Source organism: Pollachius pollachius, assembly GCF_949987615.1.
Source record: "Pollachius pollachius genome assembly, chromosome: 11".
In the NCBI taxonomy this organism is placed as follows: Eukaryota; Metazoa; Chordata; class Actinopteri; order Gadiformes; family Gadidae; genus Pollachius; species Pollachius pollachius.
The window spans coordinates 17,205,616-17,226,150 of NC_136944.1; the positions used below are offsets into that span (position 1 = coordinate 17,205,616).

The window sequence follows — 20,535 nt, forward strand, 5'->3', positions numbered from 1 at the left end:
CTATATTTCGGTGTCATTATTACAATGAGGGCCAATGGCCACGTAAAGACAATATTTATACGCTGTACAAATCAGAGTAGAATAGCATATGCCCATTGAACGTTTCCACACTGTTAGGACCTGTAGCAATCTTCGCCCTGCACTGAAGGATGTGGTTTCCGGTGTTACAATGAGAGCTGCATGGGAGCCATCCGGTGAAAGCGAGACCACCCTCGCAATGGCTACAGGTCAGCCTTGCTCATTGCAAGAAGGTTGCATGATAAGTATGCAACTTGGTGAGCAATGAATGTGGGTTTGAGTTTGCTAAGAAACACAGCTCCTGCCATGACGCATAAACAAAAACGGATCTGATAGAAAATGTCTTTAGTAAACTATCAATAACAAAATAGACGATTGAAAATCGGGTTTTATTGATTTTATGATTTTATACAAATACAGGTAGGCCTAGACATTCTAAAAGATAAATATAAAAAGAAGTCTGTTATCATTTGATATAAAACGGGAAGAAAACTGTGGAACTAGCATAAGTCTATGTTAACATTTACAATGCATAGTTCATGAATCGATGTATCAGAGAATCTAAAAAAGATTTGTTTATTGGATTAATTGATTATTGTCCCAAGACAGACGAGTGATCAATGATCATGAACTAACCCCATCCATCATTCTAGATGCACGTTTTTTCGCCCAATCATAACACTGTGTTCCTGAAAATTTATAAGTGAGGCAGGCGATTTTAAAGCACAACTTTAGGTCCCGATCGGTTGATTTACATAAATAACTTCACATATATTTACAAGCTAAAACAACACAATGATTAAGGCCAATTGGTGATTCAACAACAATAAAGATATCAATCAATAAAGATATAAGGGGCTCAACATTGAAGTTCTTCATCGCATTGGTGCACCTATAACATGAATGCGCCAAAGAAGTTTTCACTGGGAATGGAGTGTATGATTTTGGATGTGGTATTCACGAAAATAGAATCCCCTTTCCTCAAGTGAAACACGCCCCCAAGGTAGCTGTTTGATTTCACCGTTGTTTGAGAGTGCAGGGAAATCTTCCTAGCCTTCAGTATTTCAATGGGCTTGAGCTGATATGTCTGAGTCTTAAGAAGGACAATGTGATCAAATAAAGCTCTCTCCGTGAAAAAGACCTTGGAATAGACGAAATAAAACCCTTCATTTTTCACAAATAGTTCCCCTTCCCTGTACTTCATCTCGCGAAGGACTATGTCGCCTTTTGTGGTCCAAGACAGGCCCTCTTTACCGGGACGAATGTTGAATCCATTGCCTGAGGGAGGGTGAGAGAGAGAGAGAGAGAGAGAGAGAGAGAGAGAGAGAGAGAGAGAGAGAGAGAGAGAGAGAGAGAGAGAGAGAGAGAGAGAGAGAGAGAGAGAGAGAGAGAGAGAGAGAGAGAGAGAGAGAGAGAATTTACATTTGTAAATTCAGATAACATTAGAAACATGACAAATGTGTTTTCAGCCCAGACTACTCCAATGCTTTTGGTCATTTTAGTTGAACTTTAAGTAAGAAGGGGCTTAAAACACAAACCAGGTTAGTACCAAAGTGCTGCACAGAATATTTTATGGTTCGAGTGCACATACAGACAATACACATGCAGTCAAATAGAAAACAGAAAATAGAGAGCGTACAGGAGCAGTAACATGCAGATCTTTAGAAACGAAGGAGTAGGATTTTAACCAGATTCTGGGAATTGCACTAGTTGATTCTGGATGAAATAAATACATGTTGAATTCTTTCCTGGTCCGGAGGAGATGGGAAGTGTCTGATATTCCTAATTGTCCTGAGTTGAAAGAAGATTTCTCGACTGAATCAATTTGGTTTTCAGATTAAGTGTGCTGTCAAAAATGAAAGCGATATTTTTTATGCAGGATCTGACGTAGCTTGAGAGCAGGTCAAGGCCCATGTCATTTGGACTGGTGGATGGCTGGGCTCTGATGAGTAGAGATTCAACTCTCTTTTCGTTTAACTGAAGGACATTTTGGGCACATCCAGATTTATATTTTATTGGTATTATTTATATTTTATTAAGCTTTATTTGCTTAAGTACAGGAATTAAAGAGCTGGTATATTTCCACGTTGTCTGTATAGAAATAAAACCTCTGATTGTGATGTGCTGACTCAGAGAGGCCCACCCAGTCTCTCGGACGACCAATCGAGATGTTTGGAACGACCGCCTGGAAAGCCGCCCTTAAATCTTCCAGAATTCAATCTCTGCGGCCTGGAGAACCTCCTTTATGACTTTTATAAGGCATGTTTCACTTCAGTTGTGCTTGAAGAAATCAGATTGAAATTTCACCGTAGATGTTTTGCTTAAAAATTACAGTAACTGATAAGATGAACGTAACCTTTAAACAAGTAGGTCTCAAATGGAAAATCTGGTTCAAATTGTTTGGTGCAGTGTTGCGTTGATTGGCTACGTAAATGTAGCCTTCATACCGAATAACATGTTATGTTTTTTATTACAACATAATGAAGCAGGCATGAATCGAACTGGTGACCCCGAACACATCATCAAGAAAATGTCGACATGATGTAATATAAAGCGATTATTATATATTGTGGACTGATACTCATGTTGACGCCTCGAATAGAATTTTAATCATTTAATCATGAAATACAACCAATAACATACCTGTCAGATGGGCCATAGGCTTGGAAAGCTTAGGAGGGGCTTTAGTGGGAGGAGAAGCATTGTCTGCGAAACATAAACAACAAGCCTACAATCAGAATGTGACAGGGATTGGTGCATTGGAGTAGATTGTGATAATAAGCTGAGATGCAGGCCTACCATCAGTCAACTTGGATGCAGATGGTGAGTCAGCCTGGAATGGAGATTAGCAAGAAAAAGACAACTCTTTAGTTTTCTAAAGGGAGCAAAGCTGTGCGTGTGCGCGTGCACGTGTGTGTGTGTGTGTGTGTGTGTGTGAGATTGTGTAAATTGTATTCTATGCTTACGTGTGATTCATTTACAATTAGTTAAAATTTAGTTATGTGTTAATGAGTTTAAATGCAGCGATAATGGGGCGATAATTGGGGGAACAATCTATTAGGAAATAACAGCAAATTGATTAAATCATGAAACCTAATGTAGATCTACTTGAGACTTACTAACAAAAAGGCAATCAGCAAAATGCTTAGGAAAATATCTATTTATAGTTGCAAGAGGAAAAAAAACAATTTTAAAAAGACTGAATGAAAATATTGTACGTTTTGGATTCCTTTTTCATGAGATTTATGATACTTATTATGTATTTATTATTTATTGTTCATTTTATCCTTTCAGTGCCAAAGCAGAGCAGAGTTTAAGCAGTGTTAAGGATACACTGGTACACTAATTCTGAACTCTATTCGGCTTTGGTGTTCATGAGTTTCAAATAAAGCATTTTTCATATCTTTCATAACTTTGCAGTACTCTTAATTTCAGAAAATGTCTTTAACGTCTTTACAATTTCAAATACAATCGCACTAATTATTCATTTGAAATCATTTGAGGAACACAACTGGGAATTCAGTCAATAAGGATAGTAAAAGTAAAAAATAAAAAGATAGAACACTTTACGTGTGCTATGACTACACAACTCTGTGTTTAAAGAAATATGAAGAAAAAAAACACCATTAAAAAATGTGTATTCTTCAGTTACAGACTTCAATCAACTCAATGGCCTTCTTTCCTCCAAACACACACTAAAGGAACATACACTCACGTCTGCTGTGGGGTTGTAAAGACGATACAGGAACACGGCCTGTATGGCCGAGCTGCTGATCATCAGGAACAACAGCATGACGACCAGCACCTGGCACAACCGGCCGGCCTGGGACGGCGGCGGGGGCAGTGGCTTCGACGGGATGGACCGCCGGGGCACCGGGGGATAGTTTGCATGGGTGTCCACCATGTACACATGATGCGGGGTGCCTTCGCAGTCCTGCATTGCTTGCTCCTTCTCTCTCTCTCTCTCTCTCTCGATTGAACCCAGAGATGAAGACACAGTTTTCACGCAGGTCTCAATGTCTAAATGAAGGTGATTCAGGGGGTTGTTACTGTGAGAGACAAGTGTCTGTGGGACTGATATACCACAGAGTTTCTATAGAGGGTTGGGGTGTAGAGGCGGCCGTGTGAAGGAAAGTGAGAGAAGCTCAGCCCCTAGAACAGTACGATGATGATGTGTACTCAGTGGAGAAGAGCCTTGAGAGGGTCTGGCAGGTGACAGGAAGCCACACGAGCCCAGAGAGGAACATCAAAGCACCCTCTGCTAGGCACGCACTGTTCTTAACACGTCGAGATACATTTTCACTTTCCTTTTGATTGGCTTGTGACAGAATGCGAGCAGATGGATAGACAGAATGACAAAGATAGGCAGACATGCAAGCAAGTGTGCATGCATGCACACACAAACACACACACACACACAAACACCCACACACACACACCAACACACACGGAACATTTTCACCATGACTACTCCCCACTGGTAACACTTGAACATGCATTGATATTTAATCAAGATCTTCTCTAGCACGGTTTTGCATGTGGTTAGCTTCCAGGCTAGCGAGAACGGTATTGGTTGGACTTTGGTCAAGTTGTGGCTATAAAGGTAGAACGGCCCACAATAGACTAGCATAGTAGCAGACGCAACTTAGTGTTGCTCATACAGCGCTGCAGTCCTTAATAGAGTGAGTTATACTTTCATGTAAACTATGTGTATAGCTTGGACAGGAGTGAAAGTCCCTGTACATGTATTTTTGCTGGTATATTTTGCATTGCTTGTGGATTTGACTTGGACCCTGGGACAATTGAGAGGCACAGGATTCACGTTTATATTACCGGCTGGCAGAACAGAATGTTTTTATCAAACCACCTTGAAGGATTGGACAATGGACGTAGAATACCAGGTAAACAAACAATCTCTCTCTTCATCTGTAACTGTCTCTCTCACCCTCTTATACACACAAACACACTCATACACACACATTTTCAATGGGATGAACTGTTTTGCGTTGACGAGAAGTTGAGAGCTAGAAGCCAGCCCCTGGCTTAGGAAGACCATGGACTTTGCTCACTTAAAGATAGGACACTCACTACTGTTGCACCTTCAAGAGAATCCTCGAAACTCACCACTTGGGAACAGTGTTGATTCAACACGGAGCTCTAAGATTAGTAAATGATGAGGTGCTACAAAGAAATGTCAACCCCTCTATGCTCGTTCTTATGCTGTACACTGCAAGGCAGAAGCTCTAATACAACTGTAATACACATACGAATAACTACACTCCCCACATCCATTTTGCAAGGAGGTATGAGGCCCCCAGTATTCCATTGTGGAACCTGCATATGACCTCTGACCACAGTCTCTATGGAGCCTTCCACCGGGGCCCTGGCGGAAGGCCCCACTCAGACAGGAGCACTAGTCATAGCACTGCCACAGGAAGTGGGCTGTGCTGTTGTACTTTGCAGAGAGACAATCATTTCTAGAAGTGTGCAGTTTGTTTCTAAAAATAGGATATTGCCAGTGACTGTTACCCTAGTATCCACAGTGATATAAGTGTGTAGACTGGAATCACCTTTTCTACACGTTCCAAAGATGCGGTATGCAATTCATTTGCATTGTATGATTAGATGGCTTTCCTCTCTGTCTACCATACCTGCACGCACTCTGCTCGTGGACTCATTGCACAGTAGTCTTCCACAATGCTAGGCAGACCTATTGTTGAAGCTAGCAAGCTAATACCGTGTGTTGGGGGAGTTGCTTTGGAAGGAGGCCTGAAGTTAACGGTTTGATTATTCTCTGGCTACTATCTCAATATTGCCTAATTACGAAAGAAAATAATGTTTATTCACATTCAAGCAAGAGAAGTGGCACAAAATTGGTATGAGACAACTGAGTATACATGGGAAAGTTATGTGAACCGAGTAGCTTAATAGTCCAGTTTGTGCAATACCTCTTGTGATGTTACTGCTGTTTTGGTCACCACCAGGTAATAGCCGGGGCCGGTCTGGATGTCGGCTTCACCCTCCTCTCCCCCAGTGGACACCGGATAGTCGCGGACTTCGAGAGCTCCGAAGGCATCCACACGTAATACAACAAATACACTCCTATGTACTGTGGAAACGGTGCGATAAAAACTACTATCAGTCCTATTGCTAATACTGAGATCCTACAACTGAGTATTAAAATATAACCCAGGGCTTTGAGGCGACAATTAAGTCCACAGATGAAAGCGTATTATCAGGGCCGGCCCTGTACACCTGGGGCCCTAAGCAGGATCATTTTGGGGCCCTGCTTTGCGGTTGATAGAGTAGTTTTGCCACAGAGAACATGCAACTGTATGCATTCATAAGCCATACGGTTTTTATCCGTACCTCTTCGAACATGATTTGCCGCAATTATTTTACTACTTATTAAGTATACTCACTGAAACAGTCAAAGTATTGCGCACTTACCACATTTCTATTTTTACTTTACTGTCTGAATGTTGTAAATGTAGAAAATGTTCTGAAGCTTTTCTGTTTGTTGTCTATGCATAGAAGTAGCCTAGAAGAAGGCTAGAAGTAGCCCAACTCTTCTTTGGTAGTAAAATAAGGGTCTTAACATATAAAACTTCTAGCCTTGTAAGTGGTTTAAAATAGCGATTTAGTTTTTACCATGAGACATGCCCCTATTGTTCCACGTTTATAGCTTTTTGGTAAAATCTGCAAAAAATAGCCAAATTTAGAATCTGTCTATATGCGCCTTTTTGCTCCCAAACGAACATTACAACTCATTATCATACCAAACAAATCCCAGATCCATTTTATTCCGGTTTTCTCCTCTAAGGGAATTGCTTTGTGTACTAAAAAATATATATAGTATATATTAAAAAAATAATAATAATACTTGGGGGCCCCCTGGCGGTCAGGGGCCCTAAGCGGCCGCTTATTTCGTGTATAGGGAGGGCCGGCTCTGCGTATTATGAAATGCTTGTCCTGTTTGAAGTCATTTGCATTTTCTGTACAATAAACAAAACACATTTTGTCCACTATGCTCATCACCACTCATTCAGTAAAACATTTTTCTAACTGACAAAACACTTAAATTACCCCAACAAAGTTTCACTGCATGCACTAATGGGTGCATGCAGTCATCTCATATCTTGTCGGCCAGTCAGAGATTATCTTTCCTTTTTATGAATAAATAAATAATGGAAAATAAAATCAAACAAAAAATAGATTTATTGTCCCCTCCCCTATAACAGAGTGGAATCCGCGCAGGACGGCGACTATCGGCTGTGTTTCGACAACAGCTTCAGCACGCGGTCCGAGAAAATGGTGTTCTTCGAGGTGATCGTTGACAGCCAGGGAGACCGCGGCAGAGAGGACGAGGCCTGGGGGGAGGTGGATGCCGCGGACAGTTTGGCTGAGTACAAGATGGAGGACATTAGGGTAAGGTCTATTGCAACGCAATTCCCGGTTCTGAGCGCAACCACATAAGTCAAGCACAGTATTAAGCGCGTAGCATGCACGTGGTGCAGACCGAACCCAAACCAGGGCTTTTATTGTGAAAAGGTCGCGGCGACGACGTGACTCCTCTGCTACGCGGCCTTAACTACTGTCCCTGTCTGCTCTATCTTTCTCCACCTGCGACAGTCGTCGTTGGACTTTGTTCACCGATGTCTAGAGAGGAGCCGGCACTTCCAGAACATTCGGAGGACCATGGAAGCGCGGGACCGCTACCTGCTGGAGGACAACCTTTGGAGGGTGTCCTCCTGGTCCTGCCTCAACCTGCTCGTCATGCTGGCGGTGGCCTCCACGCAGATCTACACGCTGCGGAGGCTCTTCGACGACAAGAAAAGGACCTTCACGTAGTCATAGTATTTTGTTCATTTCTGTGTTTCAGTGATTAATTGCCGTCTTAGATACTGGTTCTGGCCGAGGATGTGTAACATCGCTATAGTCACAGGCCTATATACCTCTCCTGATCGCAGAGGTGTGATTCTCTGAAAAGCTCTGCACCGCTTGTGTAGACACGAGTAGGAGGCCTCTAAGGCGAGGTGCGATATATCCGCCTCACACTCACCATTCAGAAACGTAATACTGCGAATATGGGCATTTGTTCAGCGGATCTTCAAACCGACCATTATTTAAATATTTAAGATGCATTAAAGAACATTTTTTTTTGCTTTAATATAATTTAAGATGTTCATTCTCATGTTATTTTATAATACCAAAATTACTCCAAATAAAAACCTCAGTTTACCCCAGAGTAGGCCTAAACAGTCTAACAAGTGGTTGAAGGCACGTAACAAAACTGCCACAAACAATATGTATTTACAGAAATGTCTAACTACACAGCTGTCCTCTCTGCTGGAGTTCCAGGCAGTTTGCCCACAACAAGTCAGATTTATACCATCAGTTTCCCTTTCAGGATCATAGTTTGGATGGAAACACGTTTTACAAAATAAAACTTCTGAAAGTTGTAAGGGGCACACATTGACACAATTTTATAACAAATTCTAATATTTCTCAACACATAGCCTAGTTCCTCATCAACCCTGTTGACCATTTATCGGAGGCCCATACCTTTATATTGAAAAGCCCAAATATCAATATTTAAATAAATGAAAAGCAATCATGTTTTATATACAAACTTATCAAACATTTTTTGGCGCAGGATATATATAAGAAAGGGAAAACTACCCTAGGATTGCTTTCAATTTTCGAAAACAAAAAAAAACAAACTTTTTTGCATTTAAATCCAAAGCATTTGATTCTGCCTTATTTAAAATGCATGCATTTCCGTAATAAACAGCAGGCCTGTGTGAATGTGATTACAAATGAGTGGTCAGAAAGTGACAACCGCGCTTGACGGTAACTGCAAAGGCATTGGTTTAAATATATGGAAAACATTGTATTGTTTTCCAGATCAGGCTTATAGGCCTAACCTATGTGCAATAGCATCCTTAACGGAGACCCGGGGAAGAACTGCATGGCATCGTTCTTTGGTGTGAAATTGAGGTTAACGTCATTTCTTCGGATGTCTTGTCGTGGATTGCAAAATGGCGTCATGTCGGGCAGGAATCACCACTGGTTCCTTCGGGGAGCGGGGCGCCTGTTCAGGGACAACCGACCAATGTTTAATCAATCTCTCTTCTCATGAGCACCTTCACATTCAACACTTCAGACTCCATTCCCTCTGGGGCTCAGGAGTGTTGGTGGAAACGCCCATCCCACACACCGCCGCGGAGACAACGCTTTAGTTAAACATTCCCCTACTTGTTGACAATGGAAAGACTAAAGATGACCACATCCTGATTAAAATTGCACTGCAACAGTAATTGTTGAACATCATGTACAAATTCAATAGCACTTTTTTTTGTTTCCACATTTGTTTTAAAAGTAGAAAGGCACGAAAAGGAAGGCCTAAAATGGCACCATGAAATGCTCTTGAGAAACCTGAGGCCTGTGCTATTAGGTCTTAAAGTCCAGTACATTTTTCTTGAGCATTTAGTGGCTAGGACAGTGTGGAGAGAGACTGGAGCGGTAGAGGTAGGGCTAGAGGAGATAGGACAAGGAAGGCCACAGGAGCTCACTATAGGACACATTAAGACACCAACCACCAGAGACGCACCCTTTATTGTACACGTCACCTCTTTATTGACTTCATTCCAAAAGTGGTTCAATTTGTTTATTCAAATCCATTAATTGCTACAGGCACTTGACAAGGATTTGCAAAACAAAAAGAGTATAAAATAAAAGATAGGTGTATGGTTGATTTTTCATTTTTGAACCCTTCACCAGACACAGAGAGGGTGGGGGGAGAGGGTGGTGGGAGAAGGTGGGAGGGACCGGAGAGGTTACAGGAAACCTCCTGTTTGTTGAAGTCCTGCGGTGAGAAGAGTATCTCACTCCATCAACTGACTCACTAGCAGGAAGTGGTCGGAGAAAACACATTCTGTCTGAATGCTGGGCCGTTTTTAATGCGAGAGGTGTGCGTGTGTGGTCGTTTCCTCTTTTGTTTTGTCATGTGCCAGATTGGATTTAATATACATTTATATACACTGGGTGCTTTCCTCTGGGGGAAGAACCAAGACAGAGGGAGCATCTTTTGCCAGACAAGACGCACCAGACAGGATGTGGATTCACTCAGCCACCCTCTCAACTCCTCCACCACCACGTCAACCCCTACAATGACTGGTCAAATCAAAAAACACAGTAAAAGTAGCCCAAGGGTCAAATTAACACCCTGACTGGTCTCTCCCTCGGTTAGTAAACCAGCTATGGAAAAATAATTATGACCAATGATCAAAATACCCCCACATATCAAATCAAAAGAAGAGAATCCCCACTGTGGAAGACACTGCGCAACCCTGTCTACCATCCCATAATACAGCAGGTTCGTCCCATCCTGGGACCCCCCCCCCCCCCTTTAAAAGGATCCTGCTTTGTTTACACACAGGGGAGGTTGGGGATGAGGAGGGAAGGGGGGAGGGGGGATTTGAGCAGAAACAAAAGTTATATGGAGATTCAATCAACACGACAGGAAAACGATACAATTCCAGGTTATAAATAACGCGACGGCAAGATGACCCAAATCTACCTTCACTACATTAAAAAGGCTGTTAGTGCTTCCATTAGTACGACGTCCGTCCGTATAAAAGGCGGGGGCGTTTGCATTAATACCCACAGCACGCGTGTGTGTTCGGGAGAGAAGGGCTTCAGGGTAGGGGGTACTTAGCGCTTCCACACAGGCAGATTATCTACAACATGTTACGGACGTCACTGGAATCTGCAGCGCAGTGCTAGCGCGACAGAGAGCCCGCGAGGAAACGGCTGGGCTCTGTGTCTTCAGACGCCGCCCAAACGCGACATCCCGCCCCCTATACACGGGCCCCGCGCGCAGAGAAACGGCCCTACGTTCCTCGGGGGACTCCCAATAAACGAGGGATGAACCAGGTCCACTGGATAAGGGCCAAAGGGCTCCCACCAGACTCATGGTGGGACTCATGCTCCAGGCTTGGAGTTCCCTGTTCTCCTCCCCAATCTACTGCCTTTGCTTAATGCATAGTCTTACGGTAAGAGGTCTGAGCCTGGCTGCAGTATGTAAGGCTGAACGGTCAAGTGCTTGGATTAAAGTGGTCAATGGCGACGACATCAGTGGATCAAAGTTACACACGGAACGCGGGCGCGTGTGTGCGTGTGCGTGTGCGTGTGTGTGTGTGTGTGTGTGTGTGTGGCTAAAGTGTCAAACGTTAGCCCATCACCCAGGCTGCTATTGGCCTCAAGCTTCCACCATACCCAACTCCTCTTCTCTCGTCCTGTTATTATTAATTGATTCTTAAAGCAAAATTACTGAGGAGCGAAAAAAAAAAGGGGGGGAGGGGGGCAATAAAATATCACAAGGGAAACACGTGATCAACATCAACACCATAATAACAATGATAATAACCTAATATTTTCTTCCCATCTGTTCGAAAGAAATGGAAATCCAGAGAGAAAAAAAAATACATTAACGAGAGGATCGCCTGTTTAAATCACAGAGGTCTAGAGTTGGGTCTCAGGGTCTTCAACGGTTAAGAGGAGAGGGGAGAGGAAATCCAGCCTATTCCATAAACAAGTTCATTAATAAGCTGCTGTTAAGGTCCCTCTAAGAAGAAACATGCGTATCACTTTAGTCATTATTATAATTATTTTACAATGCCATGCGTTTCAATAGCATAGCAGCCAAGCCAACAGTCTGAGCAGCTCGATAGAAAGGTTATGCTGCCACCTAGTGGTGGCGACAGAGGGTTAACATCAACCGCGTTAGCAGCTTATTAACATTGCATTGGGATAGACTAGGTTTTGACCAAGTTATGGACGATGCATACAACTGCACAGATATCAGGGCAACCACATCACTCTGGCCTCCCCCCTCTCTCGGGCCTAGCATGCATGTACACACACACGCACACGCACACACACGCACACACACACACACGCTGAACACTGACAAACGCGTGGCCTGGCCACAGGGCTAGTCTAACAGGGAGGGCTCGGCGGGGCGGATAATGGTGGGCCGATGAGAAGGAGCACCGGGGGGTCTTCGGCTGCAAGGGGTAGAGAAGACCAGAGAACAGGGGTTGAAGCATTCTCACACAGAAACCCACAACCAAAATAACCCCCCCGACCCCCGCCTCTGAGACGAGAGGCAAGGGCGGGGTTAAAAGAGAGAGAGGAGAGTGGTCGAGGAGAGCATGCTCTCAGAGTAGGAGGTGTGGGGGGGTGAAAGCCAGACGGGGCGATCCGTGGGCTGGACCATGTGTTAAGGGCTGGTTATGGTCCCACGTCGACGCGACACAATGACCCCGCGCGCTCATTGCTGCGACGCAGTCGTGAACCTGCTTGGGTTCTGCGTCGGGTTTTAGTCAGCGGACCAATCACAGGCCTTGCTGCTGCGTCGCCCCGACGCGAGGCTCACATTTTTGGGAGCCGCACGTCAGGCCCTTGCGGTGGACGCACCGAGGGCCCGCGAGGACGCAATGGGCCCGTCCACCCCCTTGCGTTGCGTCGACGGGGAGCCATAATCAGCCCTTCAGTGTTGAGAGTTTGTAGGACAGAGGTGAAGCCCGGAGACGGGAAACATTAAAACAAAAACGGGATACCGACCACAGAGGGATCTCCCCTTCAAGTCCTCCGCCTACGCTCTGCTGTTAGGAAGGGACGGAGGTAGCGGCGGCGATGGGACTGTAGGTGGAAGGGGCAGCTCGGAGGGGTGGGGGGGGGGGGGTCTTACCTGGGCACACCAGGGGGCACGCGGGCCGGCCTGGAGGGGATCTGTGGCGGGGCGCTGAAGGGGTCCGGGCCAGAGCCGAAGGCGTTCATGGGCGGGCCCGGCCGGGAGGGGATGGGGGGCGCCCCGAACGCAGGAGAGGGGTTGAGCGGGACCCCGAAGGCCGGGGAGGGGTTGAGGGGAGGTCCCGGCGTGGCGCCCCGGACGGTGGGCGGGCGGACGGGGCCAGACGGCGGCGCGGAGGCCCTGTGGTTGGAGCTGAGGGAGAGACACCATGATTATGGAAACCATAACAACACAAGGGGGGGGGGGGGTTAGTGCAAAATCGTGCACTAACGTTAGTCATTCAGAACGGGCGGCAGTAGCTCAGGCGGTAGTGAGGGATGGCTGGTAACCGCAAGGTTGCTAGTTCGATCCCCGGCTCCTCCTAGCTGAGATGTGTCCCTGAGCAAGGCACCTAACCCTACGTGCTCCCGACGAGCTGGCTGTCGCCTTGCATGGTTGACTTTGAGACCGACTTATGCTCCACTGACCTGGACTCGCCCACCCAGCCGTCGTTGACGGGCGGGGGCACGGGGGTGGAGATGGTGGTGGTGCTGATGTCCCCGATGATGTTGAGCGCCTCCTTCAGGGCCTGGTACATGCGCAGCATCTCGTCCCGCCGCTGGGCCTGGTCCGCAGACTCCTCCATGAGGCTGCTCTGGTTCCCGGCCGAGTAGAGGTAGGCGAGCAGCTCAGAGTGGATGAAGTCCTTGGCCTGGAGGAACAGAGGGAGAGAGGGACAGAGAGACAGAGACAGAGACAGAGAGAGAGAGACAAAGTCTCCTTAGGGCTTTCATTATCATAAATTAACAGCGATGGCGAATTCTAGGTTGACTTTTGGGATTCTTTGGTACCATTTCAACAGCTATCAAGTTATTGATAAACAAAAGATAGCAAGAGCCTTTTTTTCTACTCAACGCACGACCTGCCGTGCACCAGTCAATGTGCACCAGTCGGTGTGCACCAGTCAATGTGCACCAGCCAGTGTGCACCAGTCGGTGTGCACCAGTCAATGTGGACCAGCCAGTGTGCACCAGTCAATGTGGACCAGCCAGTGTGCACCAGTCAGTGTGCACCAGTCAATGTGCACCAGTCGGTGTGCACCAGTCGGTGTGCACCAGTCGGTGTGCACCAGTCAGTGTGCACCAGTCAATGTGCACCAGTCAGTGTGCACCAGTCAGTGTGCACCAGTCAATGTGCACCAGTCGGTGTGCACCAGTCGGTGTGCACCAGTCAGTGCACACCAGTCAGTGCACTCACACTATTGATCATGATATGCATGATGGTCTTGGGCATCAGGTCCCGGATGGACTTGTTGATGATACCGATGTAGGAGTCGACCAGGTTGCGGATGGTCTCCACCTGTCGCTCCAGCTGGGGGTCCATAGAGAACGTGTCTGCAGGGGCCGACTCCTCGTTGTCCACCTGTAGGGGGCAGCAGACACACACACAAAAAAAAAAGAAAAAAAAGAAAGGGAGTTTTCCTTTGGACACCAATCTCGTTGGTTTGCCAGATCATCCGATTTACGATTCTAATGAGTAAGAGGACGGGATTGGGCGAATGGTCACCTGGTCCTTCTCGGGATAAACTCCCGCTCTGAGGAAGGAGGCTTTCCAGCTGTCCACGTCTTCCTGGGAATCACAGGCCAGCTCGATCTGCCGCAAGTCCTTATACACGTTCCTGAGTAAACACATACAGACGCCCTGAGTGGTCTCCCATTGAGATGAACCCGATTACACTCCAAATACAACACTCACACGCACACACACAAAATACATGCCAAAAAAAAGGCATGTTTATGGTTACACAAAGCGAGGGGTGAATCACCCGACTGAGTCATCCGACATGAATGGAAATCATTTTCTTGTAAAAGAAAAAGGGCTGTTAGAACCTCAGGAGACCTCTGACCTGCTCTCTGTGTTGAAGATGGCGAAGACGTGCTTGGCGGACATGAAGCCTTTCTCCACGTCTCGGAGCTTCAAGTTGTCCAAGGGGAGCATGTATTTCTTCTCTTTCTCCTACAAAGCGACCACACCACACATTGACGGTTATCTTTACACACAAAAGGCGAAGACCAGACAGAAAACAAACAGGTTGAAGAGGAACTACTTTGTATGGTCGACCGTTTTCTGGGGCTTTACGGCTTCAGAGTGGCCATGGCGTAAATTGCACATCGTTTCTCGTTTTTAAACAACAGACCCGAGAATTGAGAATCGTAAGGAAGCGCATAGTGTTGATCTTTCTGTTGACCATATTCCCTTTCCATGAAAAGTTCCAGTGGAATGTATTACTCATCGGCTGAACTGGGAACGGTTGCCTACCCCAACACGCGCGTTAAAATCATCTCCAGCGGCAATAGCCTGGAAACATGCAAAGACTATAAATATTCATATTGTTTTATATACTTCTGTTAAACTCCTACTGAATGAACTCTTGTAATCCCGCCCTTGCGCTTGAATTATCTGCGTTGTGCTCCTGGAGATCAGATACTAACACTTTTGTTTCAGTATCTGAACACCAACTAAAACTCAACAAAGCGCTGAAAAAGCACTCAAACAACTTTCAGATCATATTCAACCATCAGAAGAAAGGAGGCAGACTAGATTGGCCAGCAGTAATTGCTCAATCACTTGAGCGCATCTAGAATGCAAATATGTTTTTGGAGTAGAGAAGGTGTTTATTAATGTGCGTTATGCTGCTCTTCTCAACCAGAGCGTTAAAACCTACCTTGGTAAACAACTAATACATTGTTTACCAATGTAAACAAGCATAAAGAGGACGGCATGTGTACCTCCACGACTGACTAAATACACACTATACCTATTGCTAGCTTCCAGCATGGAGCTGATACTCATTCTTACCATGGTAACCTCAAATATATCTGAACCATACCCGACTAGCTTCAAGCATGTAGCTTATACAGTGATTTTTAATGTGGTTACCTCAAATATAATTGAGCATGTATTGTTTAATATTAAGTGCAGGGAGAGAACGCTAGGCTAATGAGCAGACGTAGAGGAATGCGTTTCCTCTGTCTGGAAGAAGAGTCGACGGGGAAGAGAGGAGGTTCATGTTGGCGGGGGGGCGGCTTTCACTGAGGACATCTGGAAGCATTTTAAGGTCCACACACACACACACACACACACACACACACACACACACACACACAGCGCTGGACCAGCAGTTACATCATTTTCAGATCTGCAAAAGCACCCTTCCCCCAACCTACCACAAGCGCACACACACACACACACACACACACACACACACACACACACACACACACACACACACACACACACACACACACACACACACACACACACACACACACACACACACACACACCTTATTAAAAACAGAGGGGGGCAAACACGTGCACGTTTGCTTTCATGGCTTTTAGGCGCGTTCCAAAATTTGACGCACAAATTAAAAAAACATGCATGATCCGAATGGCACATGGTCAAGGAGACCCGTTTCGGTCAACCTCAGGCATTCGTCAACAAGCCCACACACTATTGGACACAGAAACACAACTACACACACACACACACACACACACACACAGACAGACACACACGTAACCCCCCCGTAACCCAGTACGATTTCCTGCAAATTCCAAAGTCAGATCCCGGCTGGAACATTTCAGCCCGCCTGCCACGTCAGTATGCCTACACCGTCCTCCTCCTCGCCTGTGCTCTCCCTCTCTCTCCCTCACTCCCTCTCTCCATCTCACGCTCTTATTCTGAAATTAGCCATATTAAAACAAAAGCCCTTCTTCTACTGGTTTGCACGCAGGCCGACGGCTCTGGATCGGGGATAATTGTGTGCGGCGGTATGTAGTGAATTCGGTAATTTCTTTATTTTAGCCGAGAGAGAAAGGATATGGAAGAGGTGCTACAGAAGAGATTAAAAGGCGCCGTTTGGCACGATTTCGGGGTAAGTACATCAACTTGATTCGGGTATATTTAAAGACGTTTCTTTCATGTATTTAAAAAAGCATGACAAAACCACATCAGACCTTTAATTGCAAATAATGAAATTGGGGGGAAAAGGTGTTATTTGAGGCTCAGCAAAGCTCGCTAAAAAAAAAAACTATCAAGAGAACGCAGAAAGAAGCCATGCGCCAAACAACCCGAATCAAAAGGTCCATGACCGCTTCAAAGTTTGTTCGGACATATCTGAACGCAACAGAAGATCTAGAAGTAAAACCGTCCTTCGTAAAGTGTTTTAAATTTGTGCAACAATTTTCCTGCACACTTCCTTGAAACTTTACGCCCCTGAAACGACGCGTTGCCGCTGCCTTATGAGTGCATGCATGTCCAGCATGTGTGCGCACCGTTGTTTAATCAGACCAGTGTTTGCTCTCCATGTGCTCTCTGTCCTCCTGTCCCTAGGGTAGTGACCTGCGGCTCCGCCGAGCCTGCCAGCCCGCCCCCCAAACCCCCCCCCCCCCCCACCACCCAACGGCTGGCCCTCACCATCACGCCCCCCGCCTCCCACCCCCACCCCCCCAGCCTGCCCAGTGTTCAGACTACCTGTTCATCAGGCTGCATCTGAACAGTAGTCTGCACATTGGTTAGGCTGGGCTGGGACAGACACGCTCCGTCAACCCATCCTCGCCCCCGTCCCCGTCGGCACGCCCAAAACAAGCGCACACACCAAACAGCCCAGGAAATGGCTGGACGATATCAATGCGGAATATCGTCACATTCGCCATTATCCACAACCGCCAAAAAGGTGGACGCGCAGGTTGGTTTGTTATCTCATTGTAGGAGTTCCAAGAGTTGGCTCTGCAAACCGGTGTGTCACCCCCTGCCCCCCTTACCTCCTCGTCTTTGTACCAGGAGAGGGACTCTGCGGTCAGCACGAACCAGTACTCCTTGGAGCCTCCCTTCATGATGCTGATGTTGAGGGTGAGCCAGCCCTTGCGGATCACCTGTAGGGGGAGACATGGGGGTGGAGGGTCGAGTTGGGGGGGGGGGGGGGGGGGGGGGGGGAGAGGGCGGCATAGTTGCAGAAGATGTAGCAGGGTTGAGTAAGAGAGAATCAGACAGGAGCCCGTGTGGGCTTAAACGGTGCTAGTGGATGTTCGGGCAGGCTGGGAGGGGAGACGATTTGACTGACTTCTATAACGGCTTCCTGCAATGCTAATAAAAACTGTGCCTGCTCAACTTACCGCGTCTTTGGTGGATGACTGCTGCCTTTTCAATGCTAATACATATTTCAACTCAATCTATGGGCCTGTACATATCTGACCAAACCAAAACCTGAACATGTTCAACTTGAAAATGGACTAGACTATCTTGAATGGGGAGAGGGGAATGATTTCAATTGTAAAAATAAGCGTATTGAAAATATACGTATCGGAGAATACGCTAGCAGGGGAAACGGGTTTAGGATGTTAAATAGGGGAAATTGGTTTAGGTAGTTAGTTCCTATTCCTGTAATGAGCAGAGAGAGTGAGCCCAGACCCTCCTTCAGTGGGGTCCGAAGAGCAAAGGTCGACGGAGGTATGTTAGGGTCAGTGTGATTAGTAACACTGCCAGTATAAACAGTCAGGCTAGGGAGGTTGATAAGAGACTAGGCTTTACAGGGACAGTTTAAACAGTCAGGTTAGTGAAGTTGGTAAAAGACTAGGCTGTACATTCACATTATAAACTGTCAGGTTAGGGAGGTTGATAAGAGACTAGGCTTTACAGGGACCGTTTAAACAGTCAGGTTAGTGAAGTTGGTAAAAGACTAGGCTGTGCACAGGTAGTATAAACAGTCAGGTTCGTGAAGTTGGTAAAAGACAAGGGTTGACATTCACGCTATAAACAGTCAGTTTAGTGAATTTGGTAAAAGACAAGGGTGTACACAGACAGTAAAAACTGTAATGTTAGCAGTTAGTAAAAGACTAGGCTGTAAACAGCTAGTATAAACAGCCAGGGTAGCAGAGTTAGTAAGAGACCAGGCTGTAAACAGCTAGTACAAACAGCCAGGTTAGCAGAGTTAGTAAGAGACCAGGCTGTTAACAGCTAGTATAAACAGCCAGGTTAGCAGAGTTAGTAAGAGACCAGGCTGTAAACAGCTAGTATAAACAGCCAGGGTAGCAGAGTTAGTAAGAGACCAGGCTGTAAACAGCTAGTATAAACAGCCAGGGTAGCAGAGTTAGTAAGAGACCAGGCTGTAAACAGCTAGTATAAACAGCCAGGTTAGCAGAGTTAGTAAGAGACCAGGCTGTAAACATCTAGTATAAACAGTCCGGTTAGCAGAGTTAGTAAAAGACTAGGCTGTAAACAGCTAGTATAAACAGCCAGGGTAGCAGAGTTAGTAAGAGACCAGGCTGTAAACAGCTAGTATAAACAGCCAGGGTAGCAGAGTTAGTAAGAGACCAGGCTGTAAACAGCTAGTATAAACAGCCAGGTTAGCAGAGTTAGTAAGAGACCAGGCTGTAAACAGCTAGTATAAACAGTCCGGTTAGCAGAGTTAGTAAAAGACTAGGCTGTAAACAGCTAGTATAAACAGCCAGGTTAGCAGAGTTAGTAAGAGACCAGGCTGTAAACAGCTAGTATAAACAGTCCGGTTAGCAGAGTTAGTAAAAGACCAGGCTTTAAACAGCTAGTATAAACAGCCAGGGTAGCAGAGTTAGTAAGAGACCTGGCTGTCCCCTGCCAGTAAACAGAGACAGGTGATCGGAGAGGGGTTAACGGGTTCAGACACACATGGAGGTGTCTACGCAGGGCGGTCGAAAACCTCGCCTGAATACAAAAGGGAAATTATGATAATAACCATGATGAGGAGGGGAGGCGAGGACAGAGGACGGCTGAAAGTGGTAAATAACACAGAGGTAGACTGATCGCGGATCACAGATGGAACAGGAGCCTGACGGAAGGCCGAGAGGGAACGTGGTTTGAGTGGAGAGAACGGGAGGAGAGGGAAGGGGCGAGCCCAGGCTGAGAGGCCAGGTGGAGAGGCACTCTCCCTGGGCGGGTTGGAGGAGAGAGTGCCTCTCCTCACCATGAATCCCCCCCCCTCCATTTTGTCATGTAGACCACGGCTGATCAGCGGCTAAAAGCACTAACTGGAAAGTACGCTCTTTTGCTGTAGAGCCTAAGAGCTACACATTCTTTGTTTCTTTTTTTTTTTATGAACCCTCCACGATTCCCTCTCCATCAGACAGAGGAACGGACTGAGTTATAGGGGAGGAGAGGAGGGGTTGGGGGGGAAGGATTCAGTGGTTAAAAGGTTGCCAACATAAACAAGGGAGAGGAGGAGTGAATGAGCTGTTGCCTTGGCGGGGAAATGCCTCAAAGCTCTCGGCAAAGGGGAGAAAAACATTTCCAAAAGCCAGTTTTTTTTTTAAGTCAGTTGTTAATGTGAAGAATGTCGAATGGGTCCGGTCAAAGAGTTACTGAAATGGCAGTGGTGTTGAAGATGGACTGCGGCTTCTTAGGAAATGCAGATATGTAATGCTAGAGCACATGCTCAGTGATACATTTCATGTATCACTAGAGAATGTAAAGTGAAATTTGGAAAAGAAAATGTGCTTCATCAGAAAATCTGGTTAATTATATTTTACTAAATACAATTATTCTTTAAAAGTTGGGGCTGAAACTATATTGACATTTGTGCCAATTGTGGCTTAATTTCATTGTCTCCCTCCACCATGAATGGGGCCTCATTTATTGTTTGAATCCAGGTTTACTAAAACAAGCTACTTTAAAGTCAATGTCTA

The 20,535-nt window shown here is 45.9% G+C and overlaps 2 protein-coding genes and 1 long non-coding RNA gene across 7 annotated transcripts in view; 1 reads left to right on the top strand and 2 right to left on the bottom strand.

Moving 5' to 3' along the window:
- Positions 1-388: 388 nt before the first annotated feature.
- On the bottom strand, positions 389-4,160 carry LOC307082775. The gene is made up of 4 exons (XR_013812256.1): positions 3,734-4,160; positions 2,818-2,851; positions 2,662-2,724; positions 389-1,296 (listed from the first exon to the last, which is right to left on the bottom strand). It is a non-coding gene; the product is annotated as an uncharacterized lncRNA (long non-coding RNA).
- A 536-nt stretch (positions 4,161-4,696) lies between these two features.
- tmed1a (transmembrane p24 trafficking protein 1a) lies at positions 4,697-8,082 on the top strand. The gene is made up of 4 exons (XM_079746468.1): positions 4,697-4,919; positions 6,003-6,100; positions 7,260-7,446; positions 7,651-8,082. The coding sequence occupies exons 1-4, from the start codon at positions 4,725-4,727 to the stop codon at positions 7,867-7,869; spliced, it is 699 nt and encodes a 232-aa protein (XP_079602594.1). The 5' UTR covers positions 4,697-4,724; the 3' UTR covers positions 7,870-8,082.
- A 130-nt stretch (positions 8,083-8,212) lies between these two features.
- The window catches only part of dnm2a (dynamin 2a), a 31,168-nt gene continuing 18,845 nt past the window's right edge, over positions 8,213-20,535 (bottom strand). For 4 of the 5 annotated variants that reach the window (XM_079746460.1, XM_079746463.1, XM_079746461.1 and 1 more), the window contains 7 exons: positions 17,644-17,754; positions 14,724-14,833; positions 14,384-14,495; positions 14,075-14,239; positions 13,306-13,529; positions 12,776-13,030; positions 9,765-12,089 (listed from right to left, as the gene is read on the bottom strand). In XM_079746460.1, coding sequence (XP_079602586.1) covers positions 12,017-12,089; positions 12,776-13,030; positions 13,306-13,529; positions 14,075-14,239; positions 14,384-14,495; positions 14,724-14,833; positions 17,644-17,754 — 1,050 coding nt within the window. In that variant the 3' untranslated portion in view covers positions 9,765-12,016. Of the gene's footprint in view, positions 9,113-9,764; positions 12,090-12,775; positions 13,031-13,305; positions 13,530-14,074; positions 14,240-14,383; positions 14,496-14,723; positions 14,834-17,643; positions 17,755-20,535 lie in introns of those variants that run through there. The other variant, XM_079746462.1, reaches the window with a different exon arrangement.